The sequence below is a fragment of the Halichoerus grypus genome, chromosome 12, assembly GCF_964656455.1.
Source record: "Halichoerus grypus chromosome 12, mHalGry1.hap1.1, whole genome shotgun sequence".
Taxonomy (NCBI): Eukaryota; Metazoa; Chordata; class Mammalia; order Carnivora; family Phocidae; genus Halichoerus; species Halichoerus grypus.
In genome coordinates this window covers 93000246-93015700 of record NC_135723.1, presented here as the reverse complement: position 1 = coordinate 93015700, position 15455 = coordinate 93000246, and the positions used below count along the sequence as shown (strand labels likewise).

The following is a 15455-nucleotide window of genomic DNA, read 5'->3' as shown; positions in this document are numbered from 1 at the left end:
ATTCCAGCCCCTGGAACTTCTTCCTCTCTTACTCAGTGGGCCGAAGTGTTCATTTTATACCAAATTGTGTATACCACATTGTGATATCTCTTACTTTGATGATTTGAAATCTGATTTAAGTCATAGAATGTATCTTAAAAACATCTCCCCAGCTACATTATGAATTCCTCAAGTTCCTCAATAATATGTTTCTTTGTGTCCCCTATACATAGTTGTTATACAATGTATAGTTGTTCAAGAAATTAAGTAAAGGAAGGCCAAATCCAGGCTGCAAGTATCAGTTTAAATCCCACTGCAAGGATCTATTTCCAGCCTAAGAAAGGAAGCCACGTTCCCCTCTGGGCCCCAGGTGAGGACAGCATTTGCTGGCGCGTGGGGGGTCTGCGCAAGAGGCATGCCTTTTGTGCTCAGTGTTCACACACAGAGTCTTTCTGCCACCAGTCTTCCTGAAGAGAGTTGAAGGTAAAATCCATCATGAAGGGTGGATCTCACCTAACCAAACCAATTCCTGTCATTCTTGCCAAAGCCAGTTAACTGCTATTTTGCTCTTCCTATGGAAGAGTGTTCTCATGAATAATCCAGCACAACAGATCATTAGCAGACAGTTCCTACTTGCCTCTGAAATGTGTTTTCATTGGCTACAGATGCCTTCAACATTCAGGAAATCCTTCATTTCCCATAGTGGATCAGCTTGGCTTAACAGAAGGAAGGCTGTCACAACTCGGTCTGCCCCTTTGCGTCCCACCTGGCTCTCCCCTGCTCTCCCCTTCGTGCTGGGAAGGCACTGCTCGCCTCTTAGGAACAATGAGCAACATCTGCCCACAGCAGCTGTGCGCTCCGAGCTGGGTGCTCCTCCCTAAGGCCAAGAACAGGGACTTAACAGCCCTTTTCTTCCCCTTCCTGCCAAGCTAGAGCAAATCCCGGTCCTCTGTCACCAGAACAGCTAACCACAGTAGGTAACCATGTCAAGAAGAGCTTGAGGTCCAGATGCAGCGATCCTGCAGAAGGACAATCCGCTTGCCCAGGGTGCATGTCCGATTGCCACCAATACATGCAGGCTGCTTTCAGCCCTTCACAAGTCATCAGCAGGACGCGGTGTCCACGCTCGTTCCTCTGCTCTCCCACGTCTGGGTGTCTGGTTGGTGCCCCCATTCTGGGGGACAGCTGCAGACTTCACCACTTCCTCTGTTTAGCTCATCAAATATTCATGGAGCGTCTGCCGCATCTGGGCTACATCTGGGACCTTAGACTTTACCGAAGCAGTCCCTCTGTGGAGACCTCCTCTACCAGCCTCCAAAAGATCCTATGACATCTTTTGGGATTTTCATTTAATAAGATCGTGCGCAGTCCCAGTACAGAGGTCAGGGTCAGCTGGACAGACGGAAAGGAGCAGTTGTACAGTTGGGGGCAGATGCTAATGCTCAACCGCCGCACAATGCAAGCTCCTGAGAAGGGGCCATTTTCTTTCCTTGCTTTGTGTTACCCACCATTCCCACACAATAGCACAGTAAATGTGGTAGGAACTAATTTTTATAATAAAGGAAATCTAGGCTAACACGAGACTTTTTTTTTAAGTGGGTTCCACGCCCAGCATAGAGCCCAATGTGGGGCTTGAACTCACGACACTGAGATCAAGACCTGAGCTGAGATCAAGAGTCAGACACTTAACCGACTGAGCCACCCAGGCGCCCTGAGGCATTTTCTTTCTTATGTACTGACATGGAAGACATTAGGGAACAAAACATATCACTAACTAGCATTCTCTGGTTGCCTGGAGAGCCCACCCACACCATCTCCCACCAAAAAATCGTACATCACTTAGCCGTAGCTACAGAGAGGCAGTTATCTGGTCAAGTGTGCAAGTTCTAGAGTCTTGACTGCCTGCATTCAGAACTTGCCTAGACCACTTGCTAACTGTGTGGCCAGGCAACTGATCTCATCTACACGTGTCAGCTTTGTCGTTGATAAAATAGAAACAATTATAGTACTCTCCTCTTAGGGGTCTTCTGAAGATTAATTCATATTTGTAGGGACTTCTGGTTGGCTCAGTTGGTTAAGTGTCTGCCTTTGGCTCAGGGCATGATCCCAGGGTCCTGGGATCGAGCCCCACGTCAGGCTCCCTGCTCAGCGGGGAGTCTGCTTCTCCCCCTCCCAGTGCTTGTGCTCTCTCTGTCAAATAAATAAATAAAATCTTAAAAAAATAATTCATACTTATAAACCACTTAGTCTAGTACCTGCAACATAAGTACTATTTCTGTGCGTTTGGTAAATACAGAGAATTAGGCTTTTCATTGTATGTTCTTTTTAAAAATAACCTTATTTCATCTTATCACAGCATTCTCATCACAAAAGGTGTTTTAGGGGTGCCTGGGTGGCTCAGTTGGTTAAGCATCTGCCTTCAGCTCAGGTCATGATCCCGGAGTCCCAGGATCGAGCCCCATGTCCAGCTCTCTGCTCAGTGGAGAGTCTGCTTCTCCCTCTGACACCCCCTTCTCATGCTCACTCTCTCTGTCTCAAATAAATAAACAAAATCTTTTAAAAAAGTTTTTTTAAATACTGAAAAGTGTAATGAAGAATATAAAACTCATCCAAAATTGGGGATTTTTTTTTTCTATAATGAGTTGTTAGTGTGCATGTGTGTGTGTGTGTGTGTGTACATAAAAAAGACTTTTGGGGTGCCTGGGTGGCTCAGTCATTAAGCATCTGCCTTCAGCTCAGGTCATGATCCCATAGTCCTGGGATCGAGCCCCGCATCGGGCTCCCTGCTCGGCGGGAGGCCTGCTTCTCCCTCTCCCACTCCCCCTGCTTGTGTTCCATCTCTTGCTGTGTCTCTCTCTGTCAAATAAATAAAATCTTTAAAAAAAAAAAAATCTTTAAAAAAAAAAAAGACTTGGGATGATATATATATACTTTTGCTAGTCTTTTATATTTATCCTGAGTATTTCCCCACATCATTAATTTCTTTTTAAAAACAATTTTTATTGTCTGTATGGTATTTCATTGTTTAAATGTAATGTTTTTCTTTACATTAGTATAATGTCCCAATTGTTGAAATGTGCACGTATGCCTTCTTATGTATTTCTATGTGTGTTTATGGAAATATGTGTACCTGTGGACGTATATGAAAAATGTGTGTATGCTTGTGAGAATGACACCTGAGTCCTTGGAGGAGGCCTCTATAAAAGAGAGTAGGGGGGCGCCTGGGTGGCTCAGTCGTTGGGCGTCTGCCTTCGGCTCAGGTCGTGATCCCAGGGTCCTAGGATCGAGCCCCGCATTGGGCTCCCTTCTCTGCGGGAAGCCTGCTTCTCCCTCTCCCACTCCCCCTGCTTGTGTTCCTGCTCTCACTCTCTCTCTCTTTCTCTCTCTCTCTCTCTGTCAAATAAATAAATAAAATCTTAAAAAAAAAAAAAAAAAGTAGGAATGAGGTTGAGAGAGGTAAGGAAGAGATGAGATATTTTGTATCAAGGACCCTTTTAGTCTCCTTACATCACTGTTTCCTGAGGCAATAAGACAGAGACAATGCAGGACAGGAAGGAGTTAAGCCATCAGCCACCATTCTCAGACGAGAAGGGTGAGTGAACCCTGGCTTAAGTCCAGGTCAGCTCCCTCTAGGGAGGCACGTAGTTTCCCTCTCCTCCCCGCCAGGAAGCCCCCTGGCCAGGGCCCATCCCACTCGGTTCCCTGAAAGAACTCATGAAGTTTCAACAGAGAGTTCTTGTCTGCTTTTCTTTCTTGGACACCACAGATCTTTTGCTGGGTCCGTCGTGAATCCAATATTTATCAGATTAGGGAGACTCTATTTGCCTCTGCAACAAAGTTAGGCCCCTTCCTAGAGGTTGTTGCACAGAGACACAATGGGAATGGGCATATATTATCATCATGAGGCTTTCTGATCAAAAGCTGGACTCCTCTCTGGGCCGCAGCCTGACATAATCATCCCTAGGGTCCTATAGTATCTTTCCTTGTAATACTATGTTCAGGTTTGGCAAACTACTGCTGGGTGACTGGTTGTGTAAATAAAGTTTTTCTGGAACATGGCCACGCTCATTCACGTACATATTGTGTATGGCCACCTTTGCAATGCAGTGGCGGAGTTGAGTAGTTATGACAAAGCCTAAAATATTTACCGTCTGGCCTTTCAGAAAAAGCTGGCTGCCCCCTGCTAAGTCTAAGAGTCACACCCTCACTTGCAAAGGCCTTGCACAGACAGTTCAATGCCATTGTTGCTGTATGATCTCCTCCATCTGTTTCGCTACACTCACTCTGAGCCATGAGCACTCTCTCTGGTCTAATTTTTTTTTTATTTTTTATTTTTTTTTTTTTATTTTTTTTTTTTTTTTAAAGATTTTTTATTTATTTATTTGAGAGAGACAGAATGCGAGAGAGCAAGCACATGAGAGGGGGGAGAGTCAGAGGGAGAAGCAGACTCCCCGCCGAGCAGGGAGCCCGATGCGGGACTCGATCCAGGGACTCCAGGATCATGACCTGAGCCGAAGGCAGTCGCTTAACCAACTGAGCCACCCAGGCGCCCTAATTTTTTTTTTAAAGATTTTATTTATTTACTTGTCAGAGAGTGAAAGGACACAAGCAGGGGGAACGGCAGGCAGAGGGAGAAGCAGGCTCCCCGTGGAGCAGGGAGCCCGATGCGGGACTCGATCCCAGCACCCTGGGATCACTACCAGAGCCAAAAGCAGACACTTAACCGACTGAGCCCCCCAGGCGCCCCCTGGGCTAATTTGCTCTTCCTCACTTCCATGCCTCTTCTCAGATAGTGCTGTCTACTTGAGAACGCTCTACCCCCAGAGCCCAGTAGGTCCTCTGTTACCAGTTAAGTAGCAACTGAAATTCCACCCCCTCATGAAAGCTCCCTGGACATTTGGGGGCTACCACCAGGACCCCGTTCTCTGGCAGTGTCACCACGGAGGGGATGCAGCCCACACAAACCCAGCCCCCACCAGGTCTCTGGACACCCTTTCGAGAGCTGTGTGCCATGTTTTGATATCTATCTGTTTTCTTTCTTCTCAGACCTTTTCATAGGTCAAATCTTTGAACAAACACTCTCACAACCTAAAAGTCTAATGAAAACAGATAACTGCTTTTTGCCAAGAATTTTGATAGGTGATTCTAATGCAGTGAAAGAATTGGGGCCATTCCTTGGATTTCACTGCAGATGGAATTTGGTCTATAAGAAAGATTGTCATTTTTCCTTCTTTTTGTGCTGGTTTAATTATTAAGATGCCCATAGTGAGCAAACCATACTGGCTTTTTTAAATTTTTTTTAAGATTTTATTTATTTGTCAGAGAGAGAGAGCACAAGCAGGGGGAGAAGCAGGCTCCCGGCTGAGCAAGGAGCCCAATGTGGGACTCAATCCCAGGACCCTGGGATCGTGACCTGAGCCAAAGGCAGACACTCAGCCGACTGAGCCACCCAGGCGTCCCCATACTGGCTTTTTCTACTTAGGGCTTGTGGTGCTAAGCAATTGATTGCTCCCTGTAGACTCATGATACAAACATCAGAGCAGGCCACTTAGGAAGGCTAGGAGTCTTTATTCCCAGAAATCTTTAAAAAGAAAAGGTTCTGGAGTTATTGTTATATACTATTCGGAACTATACAAGAATTGAGAAATCAGTGGAACAGAATAAGACTATTCTATAAGAGTTTAAGATGTAATAGATGTGGCCTTGTAAACTGATAGCAAAAGGCTCATTTATTAAATGGAATAGGGATAACTTAGCTTGGGGGGAAAAATCACTTTAGACTAACATACAATAAAATAAATTACTGATGGATTAATGAATAAAATATGTTCAAAATAGACTAAGAAAATCCAAAAGAAAATGGAATTAAGTATGTATTAAACCTCTAAAAAGATGTAGATTTTCTAGAGAGACAAGATTAAATCAATCGCACAAGAAAAGATGAACAGATTTTCATATATAAAAATTTCACATGATCCAAAAAAAAAAAAAATACCATGGGGAAAACACACCTGCAGCAAAACTGACAAATAGTTCATATCTGTTCTATATAAAGAGATCATTCAAATTAATAAGAAAAACCCTGGGATTCCAAAAGGTAAGTGGGCAAAGAACATAAATAATATACTAAAGAGGGCGCCTGGGTGGCTCAGTCGGTTAAGCATCTGCCTTCAGCTCAGGTCATGATCCCAGAGTCCTGGGATTAAGTCCCGAGTCAGGTTCCCTGCTTGGCCAGGAGTCTGATTCTCCCTCTCCCTCTGCCCCTCACCCTGCTTGTGCTTTCTCTCAAATAAATAAATAAAATCTTAAAAAAATAATATGCTAAAGAAAAAAGCAGTTAGCATATTAAAGTATGAAAAATGTCCATGTTATGAGAAAAACTTATATATATATATATTTTTTTAAGATTCCTACAGGTGGAATTGCTGGGTGAAAGGGTGTATGCGTTTGTAATTTTGTTGACACTGCTCCATGGCCTTCCATAGACCTGTACCAATTTCTAGTCCTACCAACATTGTATGAAAGTGTGAAAGGGACTATTTCCCTCACTGTCACTAATCCAGTGAGTTCCACTAATCCAGCAAATTTATCTTTGCTAATCTTTGAGTGAAAAATGTCTCTTTGATGGAGTTTTAATTTTCTCTCATGAGTGAAGCTAAGAATCTTTTTCTATATCTACGCGTCATTGTATTTCTTTTTCTATAAATTTTCCATTCCTCTTTTTTTTTGTCTGTCTTCATTAATTTATAGTATGTATTAGAAAAATAAGTTCTATAAGTTGCAGGGTTTGGGGGGGTTTTTTTTTTGTTGTTGTTGTTGTTTTTTAACCAGTTTTCTGTTTGCCTTTGATCTTAAAGTAGCTCATTTTTAGAAATTAAACACTGAGCCTTAGGGATTGAAACTCCTTGTACAAGAGGTACTCAGCTTATCAGCAGCAGAGTCAAAGCTCTGCTTAGGTTTTCTCCCTCCCAATACAGTGGGTCTTGGTTCTCAGAACACCTGATTTGTACAGATAAGGGACTGAGCCAGTGAATTCCCACTTGTCTAAAAAGAGAGACTGGATTGGGGGTGCCTGGGTGGCTCAGTCAGTTAAGCGTCTGCTTTTGGCTCAGGTCATGATCCCAGGGTCCTAGGATCGAGCCCCACGTCAGGCTGCCTGCTCAGTGGGGAGTCTGCTTCTCTCTCTCCCTCTGCCCCTCCACCCTGCTCATGCTCTCTCAATCACTCTCTCTCTCTCTCCCAAATAAATAAATAAAATCTTTAAAAAGAAAGAGGGAGAGAGACAGGATTGGATCTGCATCCTTTAGCAGAGACAAACTCCGCATACCCTGGGAAGAGAGACCAAGCTTTCCCTCTCGATCTCCTGGTCTGTATCACTGGCACCCCCAGCTATCTCCCCCTTAGGCCCTTTGTATTTACTCTTCTTTTCTCCTTTCCCCTCCCAGCAGTCATTGGCCAAACCTGCTTTTTTCCGGCAAAATTCAGAGAGGAGGAACTTCAAATTGCTGGACACCAGGAAGCTGAGTCGGGATGGATATGGGTCCCCTTCCAAAATCAGCCCCCCCTCCACCCCCAGCAGCCCTGATGACACTTTCTTTAACCTTGGAGACCCACAGAATGGCAGGAAGAAGAGAAAGATACCCAAGGTAAGGCTTGCAACAAGCTTCGTATGCAGATTTGCACTCCCCCTTCCCTGCAAAAGGAAGGCTGCAGAGGAGTCTGGGCAGAGAACAGAATCCTGGGCCTCTTCTACCTGCTTCATCACCAGGTAGACACCATGAGCCAGGGGCTGGGCTGTCTGGGCCTTTGTCATAATAATTCTTGTGGTCCTGTAGCCTTCCCCTTAGCCATTCCTCTCCCAGCCTAACCTCTCACTATACTCGTGATCCCAGACCATGTTTCCAATGCCCGGCCTCAAAAGGCCAGTTCCTCCTCCTTCCCGGCCTCAAAAAGTAGAGCTCCGTTCATCACACTGTGACTCACACTTGGGCCAACAGCAGCTGCAGAGGCGGTACCCTGTGGGGCCTGTGCTCTGGGGCGGCGCTTGTCAAAAATACATCTTTCCTGGCTCTTTTCAACCCGAAAGGTCAAACGTGCCCAGGGGCAGATGTGCATCCTAATGCGTCTGTTATTGATTGGATTCCCTTTTGCTCCGTTCCAGCCCTGCTGTGCTGGTCCCTCTTCAGTGGCCACTTTGGTACCAACTTCCGACGGGAACTTTTAGAGCAGGGATTCTTCATTTCAGAGTACATGGATGGATGGATGGGATTTAGGGGTCACAAAACCTGGAAAATTGTGTGACTTTGTGTGGAGCATTTTGGGGGATGGAGGCAAGAGGGGAATATTGTCTGTTAGGTTTCATCTGTTTCTCAAAGTGATGCATTGACCTGAAAGTCATGGGACGTTTACGAGCTGGTTCCTCCTAACAGTTTGGTTAGTCAGTATTTTGAGCTATAATTTCACCCGTACCACACCCGTCCCCAACTTTCTCATTCAAATGAAGTTAAGTCACCTTGTGCCTCAGAGTGCCTTCTGAAGAGTAAGGGCGGCTAGGGTCAGGTGGTTGAGAAAAGACCTGTAACCTGCCGCCTGGTCAGGGTTTTAGTTGGAACAGGAGAAAAGATGTCCTCCTTTGTTTTGCTGATGAAGGGCAGACAAAGGGGCTAGGACAGGAGCCATGGCTCCTCCCCCTTCAGGCTCTCCAGGTTCGGCCTCCTCCGGCCTGGGGCCCAGGGTGTGGAGCGGGCTGCATATTGATTATTTGATGTTTGCTGAATGAGCTCCACTAACACATGGACCCCCGTCTCTTTCAGCACAGATTCACTCCCATGTCTCCCCTCGGCTGTCCTGCAAAGTCACCGTCCTGTGCCATCGTGGTAGCTGCTCCAGGGGCCCCCAAAGTGTGGCGTCTCTAGCCACTCCCTTAACTCCCCTTCTGCTTGTTCTGGCACATTCCTAGGTATCTGTAATGTCAAAATCCTCAATTGTGGGATAATTTAAAGTTGGCTGTTAACATACTGCCAACCTCACCATCGTTTTAGCAAAGTAAACAGGGATGATCAGGTGAATTAGCTGTTGCGTTAAAAGAGCTTTAACACAATTCTAGGTTTGAGTACATGATTCTTTTTTATTTATTTATTTGAGAGAGAGAAAGCACATGGGAAGAAGGGCAGAGGGAGAAGGAGAATCTCAAGCAGACTCCCTGCTGAGTGTGGAGCCCAGCATGGGGCTAGATCCCATGACCATGAGATCATGACCTGAGCTGAAATCAAGAATCGACACTTAGGGACACCTGGGTGGCTCAGTCGGTTAAGCGTTTGCCTTCGGCTCAGGTCGTGATCCCAGGGTCCTGAGATCAAGTCCCACATAGGGCTCCTTGCTCAGTGGGGAGCCTGCTTCTCTCTCTGGCTCTGCCCCTCCCCCTGCTTGTGCACTGGCTCACTCTCTCTCTCTCTGTCAAAATAAATAAAATCTTAAAAAAAAAAAAAAAAGAATCGACACTTAACCGCCTGAGCCATCCAGGTGCCCCCTAGTACAGAACACGTTTAAAACAACAAAACTTAACTCCTGTTAAAGTATAATTATGTGAGAGCATGTTTAAAGTTTTTCTCTCTGGGAAAAATCTTTTAAATAAAAAGGAACAGAGATTTATTGACTGAAGTGTACATGGCTTCCACTTATTCCATGACCTGATTTACAGTGAGAAGAACCTTCTCTGTCATGTCATTTGTACTACTCACACAGCACTCATGAATTATCTTGTATGATAGCTATGAATGCATCTTGGTCCTTGCAATTAGCTTATAAACTTCCTGAGAATGGATGCCATGCTCCATATATCTTTTTACCCCTCACAGCTTCTAGCAAAACCCCTTGTACATAGGGGATGCTTAGTGTTCATCCAACAAATTCACTATCAACAAATACTTGTTGAGTCCCTACCAGGTGCCAGGCGCTGTCCCAGCCCATACAGGTACTCTTACAGCAACGAACAGAAGTGACAAAGATCCCCACCTGCATGGAGCTTACATTCTAGTGTTCACTATATTTTAATAAGTGGAAGGATGTTAACTGTATTGTAGCTGTCTTCTTTCTAGTTAATTTTGGATATTGGGTGAGAGGAGGCTGAATGGGTTTAAAAATCCTCCCCCCACCCCGCAAAAAAACCACAATTTGACCTAGTTAACTCATTTGTTTATTTATATATTTTTAAATTGTGGTAAATATATACAACATAAAAATTGCCATTTTAACCATTTTTAAGTGCACAGTTCAGTAGCATTAAGTACATTTACACTGTTATACAACCATCACCAGCATCCATCTATAAAACTCTTCATCTCCCTAAACGGAAACTCTGCACCCCGTTAAACCCTAACTCCCCATTCCGCCCTCCTCCCCAGCCTCTGGCAACCATCATTCTATTTTCTGTCTCTTTGAATTTGCCTATTCCAGGTACCTCATATAAATGAAATCATATAATATTTGTCTGTTTGTGACTGACTTATTTCTCTTAGCAGAACATTTATGCTTTAGCATGTGTCCAAATTCCCTTCCTTTTGAAGGCTAAATAATGTGCCACTGTATGTACGTACCACATTGTGCTTACCCATTCATCCTTTAATCGACATTTGGATGTTTTCACTTCCTGGCTATTGTGAATAATACCAGCATCTCATTTATGCATTGTCTTCTTCCGTGGGAATGGGGTTAGCATTAATACTCCAATGGTTAGGACGTGTGTAAAAAGAAAAGAGAGCCAGTTCAGGGCTATGAGCTCTCAAGGAAATGGCTGGTTCGTAAGAACAAATATAAATAACTGCCGCACGGGAGGGGTTTGGTGGTGAAGGCAGAGATCGTTCAGATAAGGCAAAGCCAGCACAGTGTTGGGGACGAGGAATTCACAAAGAGAGCTGGCAAGGCCAGGGCTGGGCCACCCGTCAGGACCCAGAGTGTGTGGGTGTCCAACGATATGGCAGGGCAGTGTCTTACCAGTTGCAGAGCAGGAGGACCAGGGCCCAGGCCCACCACAAGGAGACGTGGAGGATGAGCCACCTTCCTCCACTGGCGGTCCGGCGCTCTGGCTTGTGGGGAGGAGCTGGTGAGCTACTTCAGGGAGTGGGACAGAGAAGTGGAGGGCAGAGGCAGGGAGTGGCACCAGCTAACCCACCGCACCCGCCTGCGTGCCCATCACCCAGTTTACTATAACACATCCTCTCTCCAGTTCTTCCAATGCCAAAAAGAATATAAAACTTTTTAAGGCAGCTTTCAAACACAGCTCCCCTTTATTTTTTTAAAGATTTTATTTATTTATTTGACAGAGAGAGATAGTGAAAGAGGGAACACAAGCAGGGAGAGTGGGAGAGGGAGAAGCAGGCTCCCCGCTGAGCAGGGAGCCGGATGCGTGGCTCGAACCCAGGACCCTGGGATCACGAACTGAGCCGAAGGCAGATGCCCAATGACTGAGCCACCCAGGCGCCCCCCACTGTTTTTTTAAGATTTTATTTAAACACAGCTCCCCTTAAAATCACCTGTTGGGGGGCTCACTAGGAGGAGCATGTGGCTCTTGATCTCGGGGTCATGGTTTTGAGCCTCACGTTGGGTGTAGAAATTACTAAAGAAAATAAACTTTAATTAATTAATTAATTAAATTAAAATCATTGGCTTGCCTTGACTATGCATGGGTAGACTTCCCTTTCTCGCAATCAGGTGGGGCCCAGGGAGCTTCCACTCTTGAAATTTGCAGGCGGTGCTGTAAGGCCTGGTGGGTAGTGACCCGGGGTTTCGGTGGGAAGTGACCGGGGTTTCCGTGGCCAGATGGGTCTGCTAGAGTCAGTGTGGAAAATGTCCTGCTGAGTAGTGGTGTCTGCTGAGCAGTAGGAGAGATCACCAAAGGCCTCCATGAGTGTGGATGAGCGCTCCCCTGCAAGAAGGGGGGTGTGCTGCGTCTGCTGGGTGCAGAGCACCACCATGCAGCCCCAACCTAGAACTCGAAATCCACCGTAATCCCTGCCCCCTTGCCGCCCAGTGCCGCTCAGACGGTCTTTGGCACGGTTCCTACAAAAGGGGCCCTGCCTGGGAGGCTTTTTATTTTTGCTGTCTCTTCCTTTTCTGGTTTTTTTTTTTTCCCCAGGGTGGGGAGGCAAAGGCTGTCCCCAAGCCACAGTGACATGGAGGCATCGAAGGGGGAGCAGCCGTCACACAATTAGCCAATGAAATTGTCTCCCTGTGTCCCGGCTGCCTGCGTTAGTGTATTTAGACATCACCCGTTCACACATCAGTGAGGCTGGCAGCCTCCTTTAGTGTTCTTGAAAGTCATGTTCCTGTCTGGTAGAAAAGAGTAGTTGAAAGATGCCAGTGGACCAGTGGGAACCGGCTCCTCCCTCCTTCCCCGGGCCTTCGATCGTCCCAGAAGAGAACGAGCAGTAGAGGAATCCCAGCTGCTAACACTGCCTTTTCTTCTCCCTGCGTCTGGCAGCTGGTGTTGCGAATCAATGCCATTTATGAGGCCCGGAGAGGGAAGAAACGCGTGAAGAGGCTCTCCCAGTCCACGGAGAGCGGCTCGGGAAAAGGTACCGTCCACCGTCCCACCTCCCCCACCTATGTGAAAACAAGAGTCTTCCTAAAAGAGGCTTCCTGTTGTTTGGGGTTGGCTCACCAGAGAGGAGAACAAGGTGGTGCTTTGTAAATACCTCCTGTTGTCCTTGGGACTGCGGGACAGCGAAGAGCCAGGAATGAGCTCAGCCTGGTGGTGCATCCTCTGGTCCTGTTTCACTGTCCATCAGGCCAGCCCAGCGCTGTGGGCTCTGGCTCACCCTGGGAGCTGCCTTCTTTGCTTCCCATGCATACAAGGAGCGGTCTCTGCTGTATTACCGGATATAGGTACCATCTGAACTAGAGCCACATTAATTTGGAAATTATATTTAGTTGGACGAAGACCTAGTTTGTCCATTACATTTAAATCACCAGAAAGAAAATAGACCCTCTGAAGTAGAAATCTTGGATTTGTGTCACTTCGTACAAAAAGTTTTCTTATTAGGGGACGCCTGGGTGGCTCAGTCGGTTAAGCGGCTGCCTTTGGCCCAGATCATGATCCCAGGGTCCTGGGATCGAGTCCCACATCGGGCTCCTTGCTCAGCAGGGAGCCTGCTTCTCCCTCTCTCTCCCTCTGCTTGTGCTCTCTCTGTCAAATAAATAAAAATCTTTAAAAAAAAAAAAAATATTAAAAAAAAAAGTTTTCTTATTAGAAAAACTCACATGAGCAACTTTCCTCCTATTGCCATTTTTAATTTGTTGTTTGTTTGTTTTTCTGTCTAGTGACAGATGAGAACAGTGAGTCTGACAGTGACACGGAAGAGAAGCTGAAAGGTGAGAAGACCAGCTGCCGTGCACGGCACAGGCAGGGGCCGGGGAGCTACCAAGATGGCCCTTCCTGCTTAATGTGAGGGACGGGACAGAGCGTCCTTGCACGAGCTTGTTGGGCAAGGCGTGAACGTCTGAGGGGATGGGGGACCCACGGGATGCGTGGGGGCCGGTCAGTCCTGAGCATGACCGGCATGGGCCTGTTCGGTCACTGAGTCTGTGGCTGCAGAGATGCAGGGTGGCTACGTCTACAGTGGCCCCGTTGCCGTGCCTTTCCGTTATAGGTGTTTTCCACACCTGGGATGTACAGCGCAGCTGGTCTGGGGTTCCAGACACCTGGGCTCTTGTCCCACTCCTGTGAAAATTGCTATAGGACCAGAAGGAAATCACTTAAGATCTCAGGGCCTCTAATTCCTCATCTGTCAAGTCACTGAAATAATTGGTCTCTGTAGATCTAAATTCGGTGACTTTGGTCTAGGCTTTAGTGAGTTTTCCACAATTTCTCAGACCCCAGGGGGAAGCCCAGGAAAGCCATAGTCCAGGCCTGCTGAGTGAGGTGATGGAGAGCCGTGCGGTCAGCGGCCCTGCCTCATTCATCTCTCACACCCCGTGCTCCCTGACCCACCTCTAGGATGAAACAAGCCCGTTTCCATCACAGACAACAGCGGCAGGAGGGAAGGCGGGCGGGAGCTCCTGAGTTAGTCATGGCTCTGCCCAGTCTGTCACGCAGATGATGACAAAGTTTCCTGCTCGCAAAGCTCTGTGGTCTGGATTTTGTCACATCCCACAAACTGAAAGATGGAGGGAATGTGTGAGGGGAGGAGTCAGTGTCTCCACCCCATCTGACAGAGCGACACAAGGATGACTCAAGCCACTGTCCCCAGTCCACCCAGCCAGCCCATGGCAGAGCAAAGCCCCGCGTTCCAGGCTTCTGCACCCCTATTAGCCTGGCGGCCCATCCAGTGTTGTTCCCCCCAAGTTTGGCAAGAACCCCAAACAAAGAGTTTTGTACTCACTTGTTAAAGGTGGGAACACTTGTAGGATCAGAAGGAGTACTCTGAGCCGGGAACCACACAAGCTGTCACAGCTCTGTGCGGTTCCACGTCAGAAGGAGAGACGCCCAGGCGCTCACTCGCCCTCTCTCCCCAGCTCACAGCCAGCGCCTGGTCAATGTGAAGTCCCGCCTGAAGCACGCTCCCAGATACCCGTGCCTTGACCGGGAGCTCATGGAGTACCAGCAGAGGCAGCTGTTCGAGTACTTCGTGGTCGTGTCCCTGCACAAGAAGCAGGCCGGGGCTGCGTATGTGCCAGAACTCACCCAGCAGTTCCCTCTCAAGGTACAGGGCGGCCCGGCCTCGGCGGCCTGCGAGGGGGACTGTAGCACTCGTGCCCACATCCTGTTGGGACTCGCGGTTTCTGGGAGGTGCAGGGGTCTGAGGAACACTCAGTGTCTAGAATCTTGAACCATGAGTCCCCATTTGGGTATAGCAAATGAAAAAAGCTGCCGCTGGAGAATTTGGGAGGTCCCAGGTGGTGAGGGATTTGAAGACTCAAAGTACAGACAAAAACACTTACTCACTTCCTGTGGTGACTATGCCATCCTCTTCATCCTCCCCGTCTCCTTATCCAGCCACATCTCTTTCCAAGCTGTCCTAGAAGCATCTTTCCCATCAGCCACACAGCTCTCCCCAGGGAGCTGTGTTTGTGTCCATGCCAAACATCTGTACGTGCACCACGTACCCCTGGATGTGTGCACTAGATTTCTGTTCTGTTCTAACATGGTTCGTGAAATGGCCCTCAGAAAGCCTAAAATGGCATGACCAATAATGTATAAATTTATGCATTCTTAGGCTTTGATGCCAGTATTAAAGAGGCTCTCTTCAGTCCAACCAGAATTTACTGAGACCCTATTACATTCAAGCTGTTTTCTGCTTGGCCCCATCATTACAAAGATGAGCAAAATGTGTTTCCTGTCCTCAAGAAGCCCATACTCTGACAGGAAGGCAAAAGATAAGCATACAAAGACTCATGAGGTAGAATGTGACACTATGCACAGTTCATACAATGAAGGTGCTCGGAGGCGGGGGGGGGAGGGTGTACCGTCCTGGTCCCCT

The 15455-nt window shown here is 47.1% G+C and overlaps 1 protein-coding gene across 6 annotated transcripts in view; it reads left to right on the top strand.

Annotated features, from left to right (window-relative positions):
• DENND2A (DENN domain containing 2A) overlaps positions 1-15455 on the top strand; it is a 101179-nt gene that overhangs the window by 47957 nt on the left and 37767 nt on the right. For 5 of the 6 annotated variants that reach the window (XM_036111321.2, XM_078059645.1, XM_036111319.2 and 2 more), the window contains exons 6-9: positions 7425-7625; positions 12458-12551; positions 13297-13347; positions 14491-14678. In XM_036111321.2, coding sequence (XP_035967214.2) covers positions 7425-7625; positions 12458-12551; positions 13297-13347; positions 14491-14678 — 534 coding nt within the window. The remainder of the gene's footprint in view (positions 1-7424; positions 7626-12457; positions 12552-13296; positions 13348-14490; positions 14679-15455) is intronic. The other variant, XM_036111320.2, reaches the window with a different exon arrangement.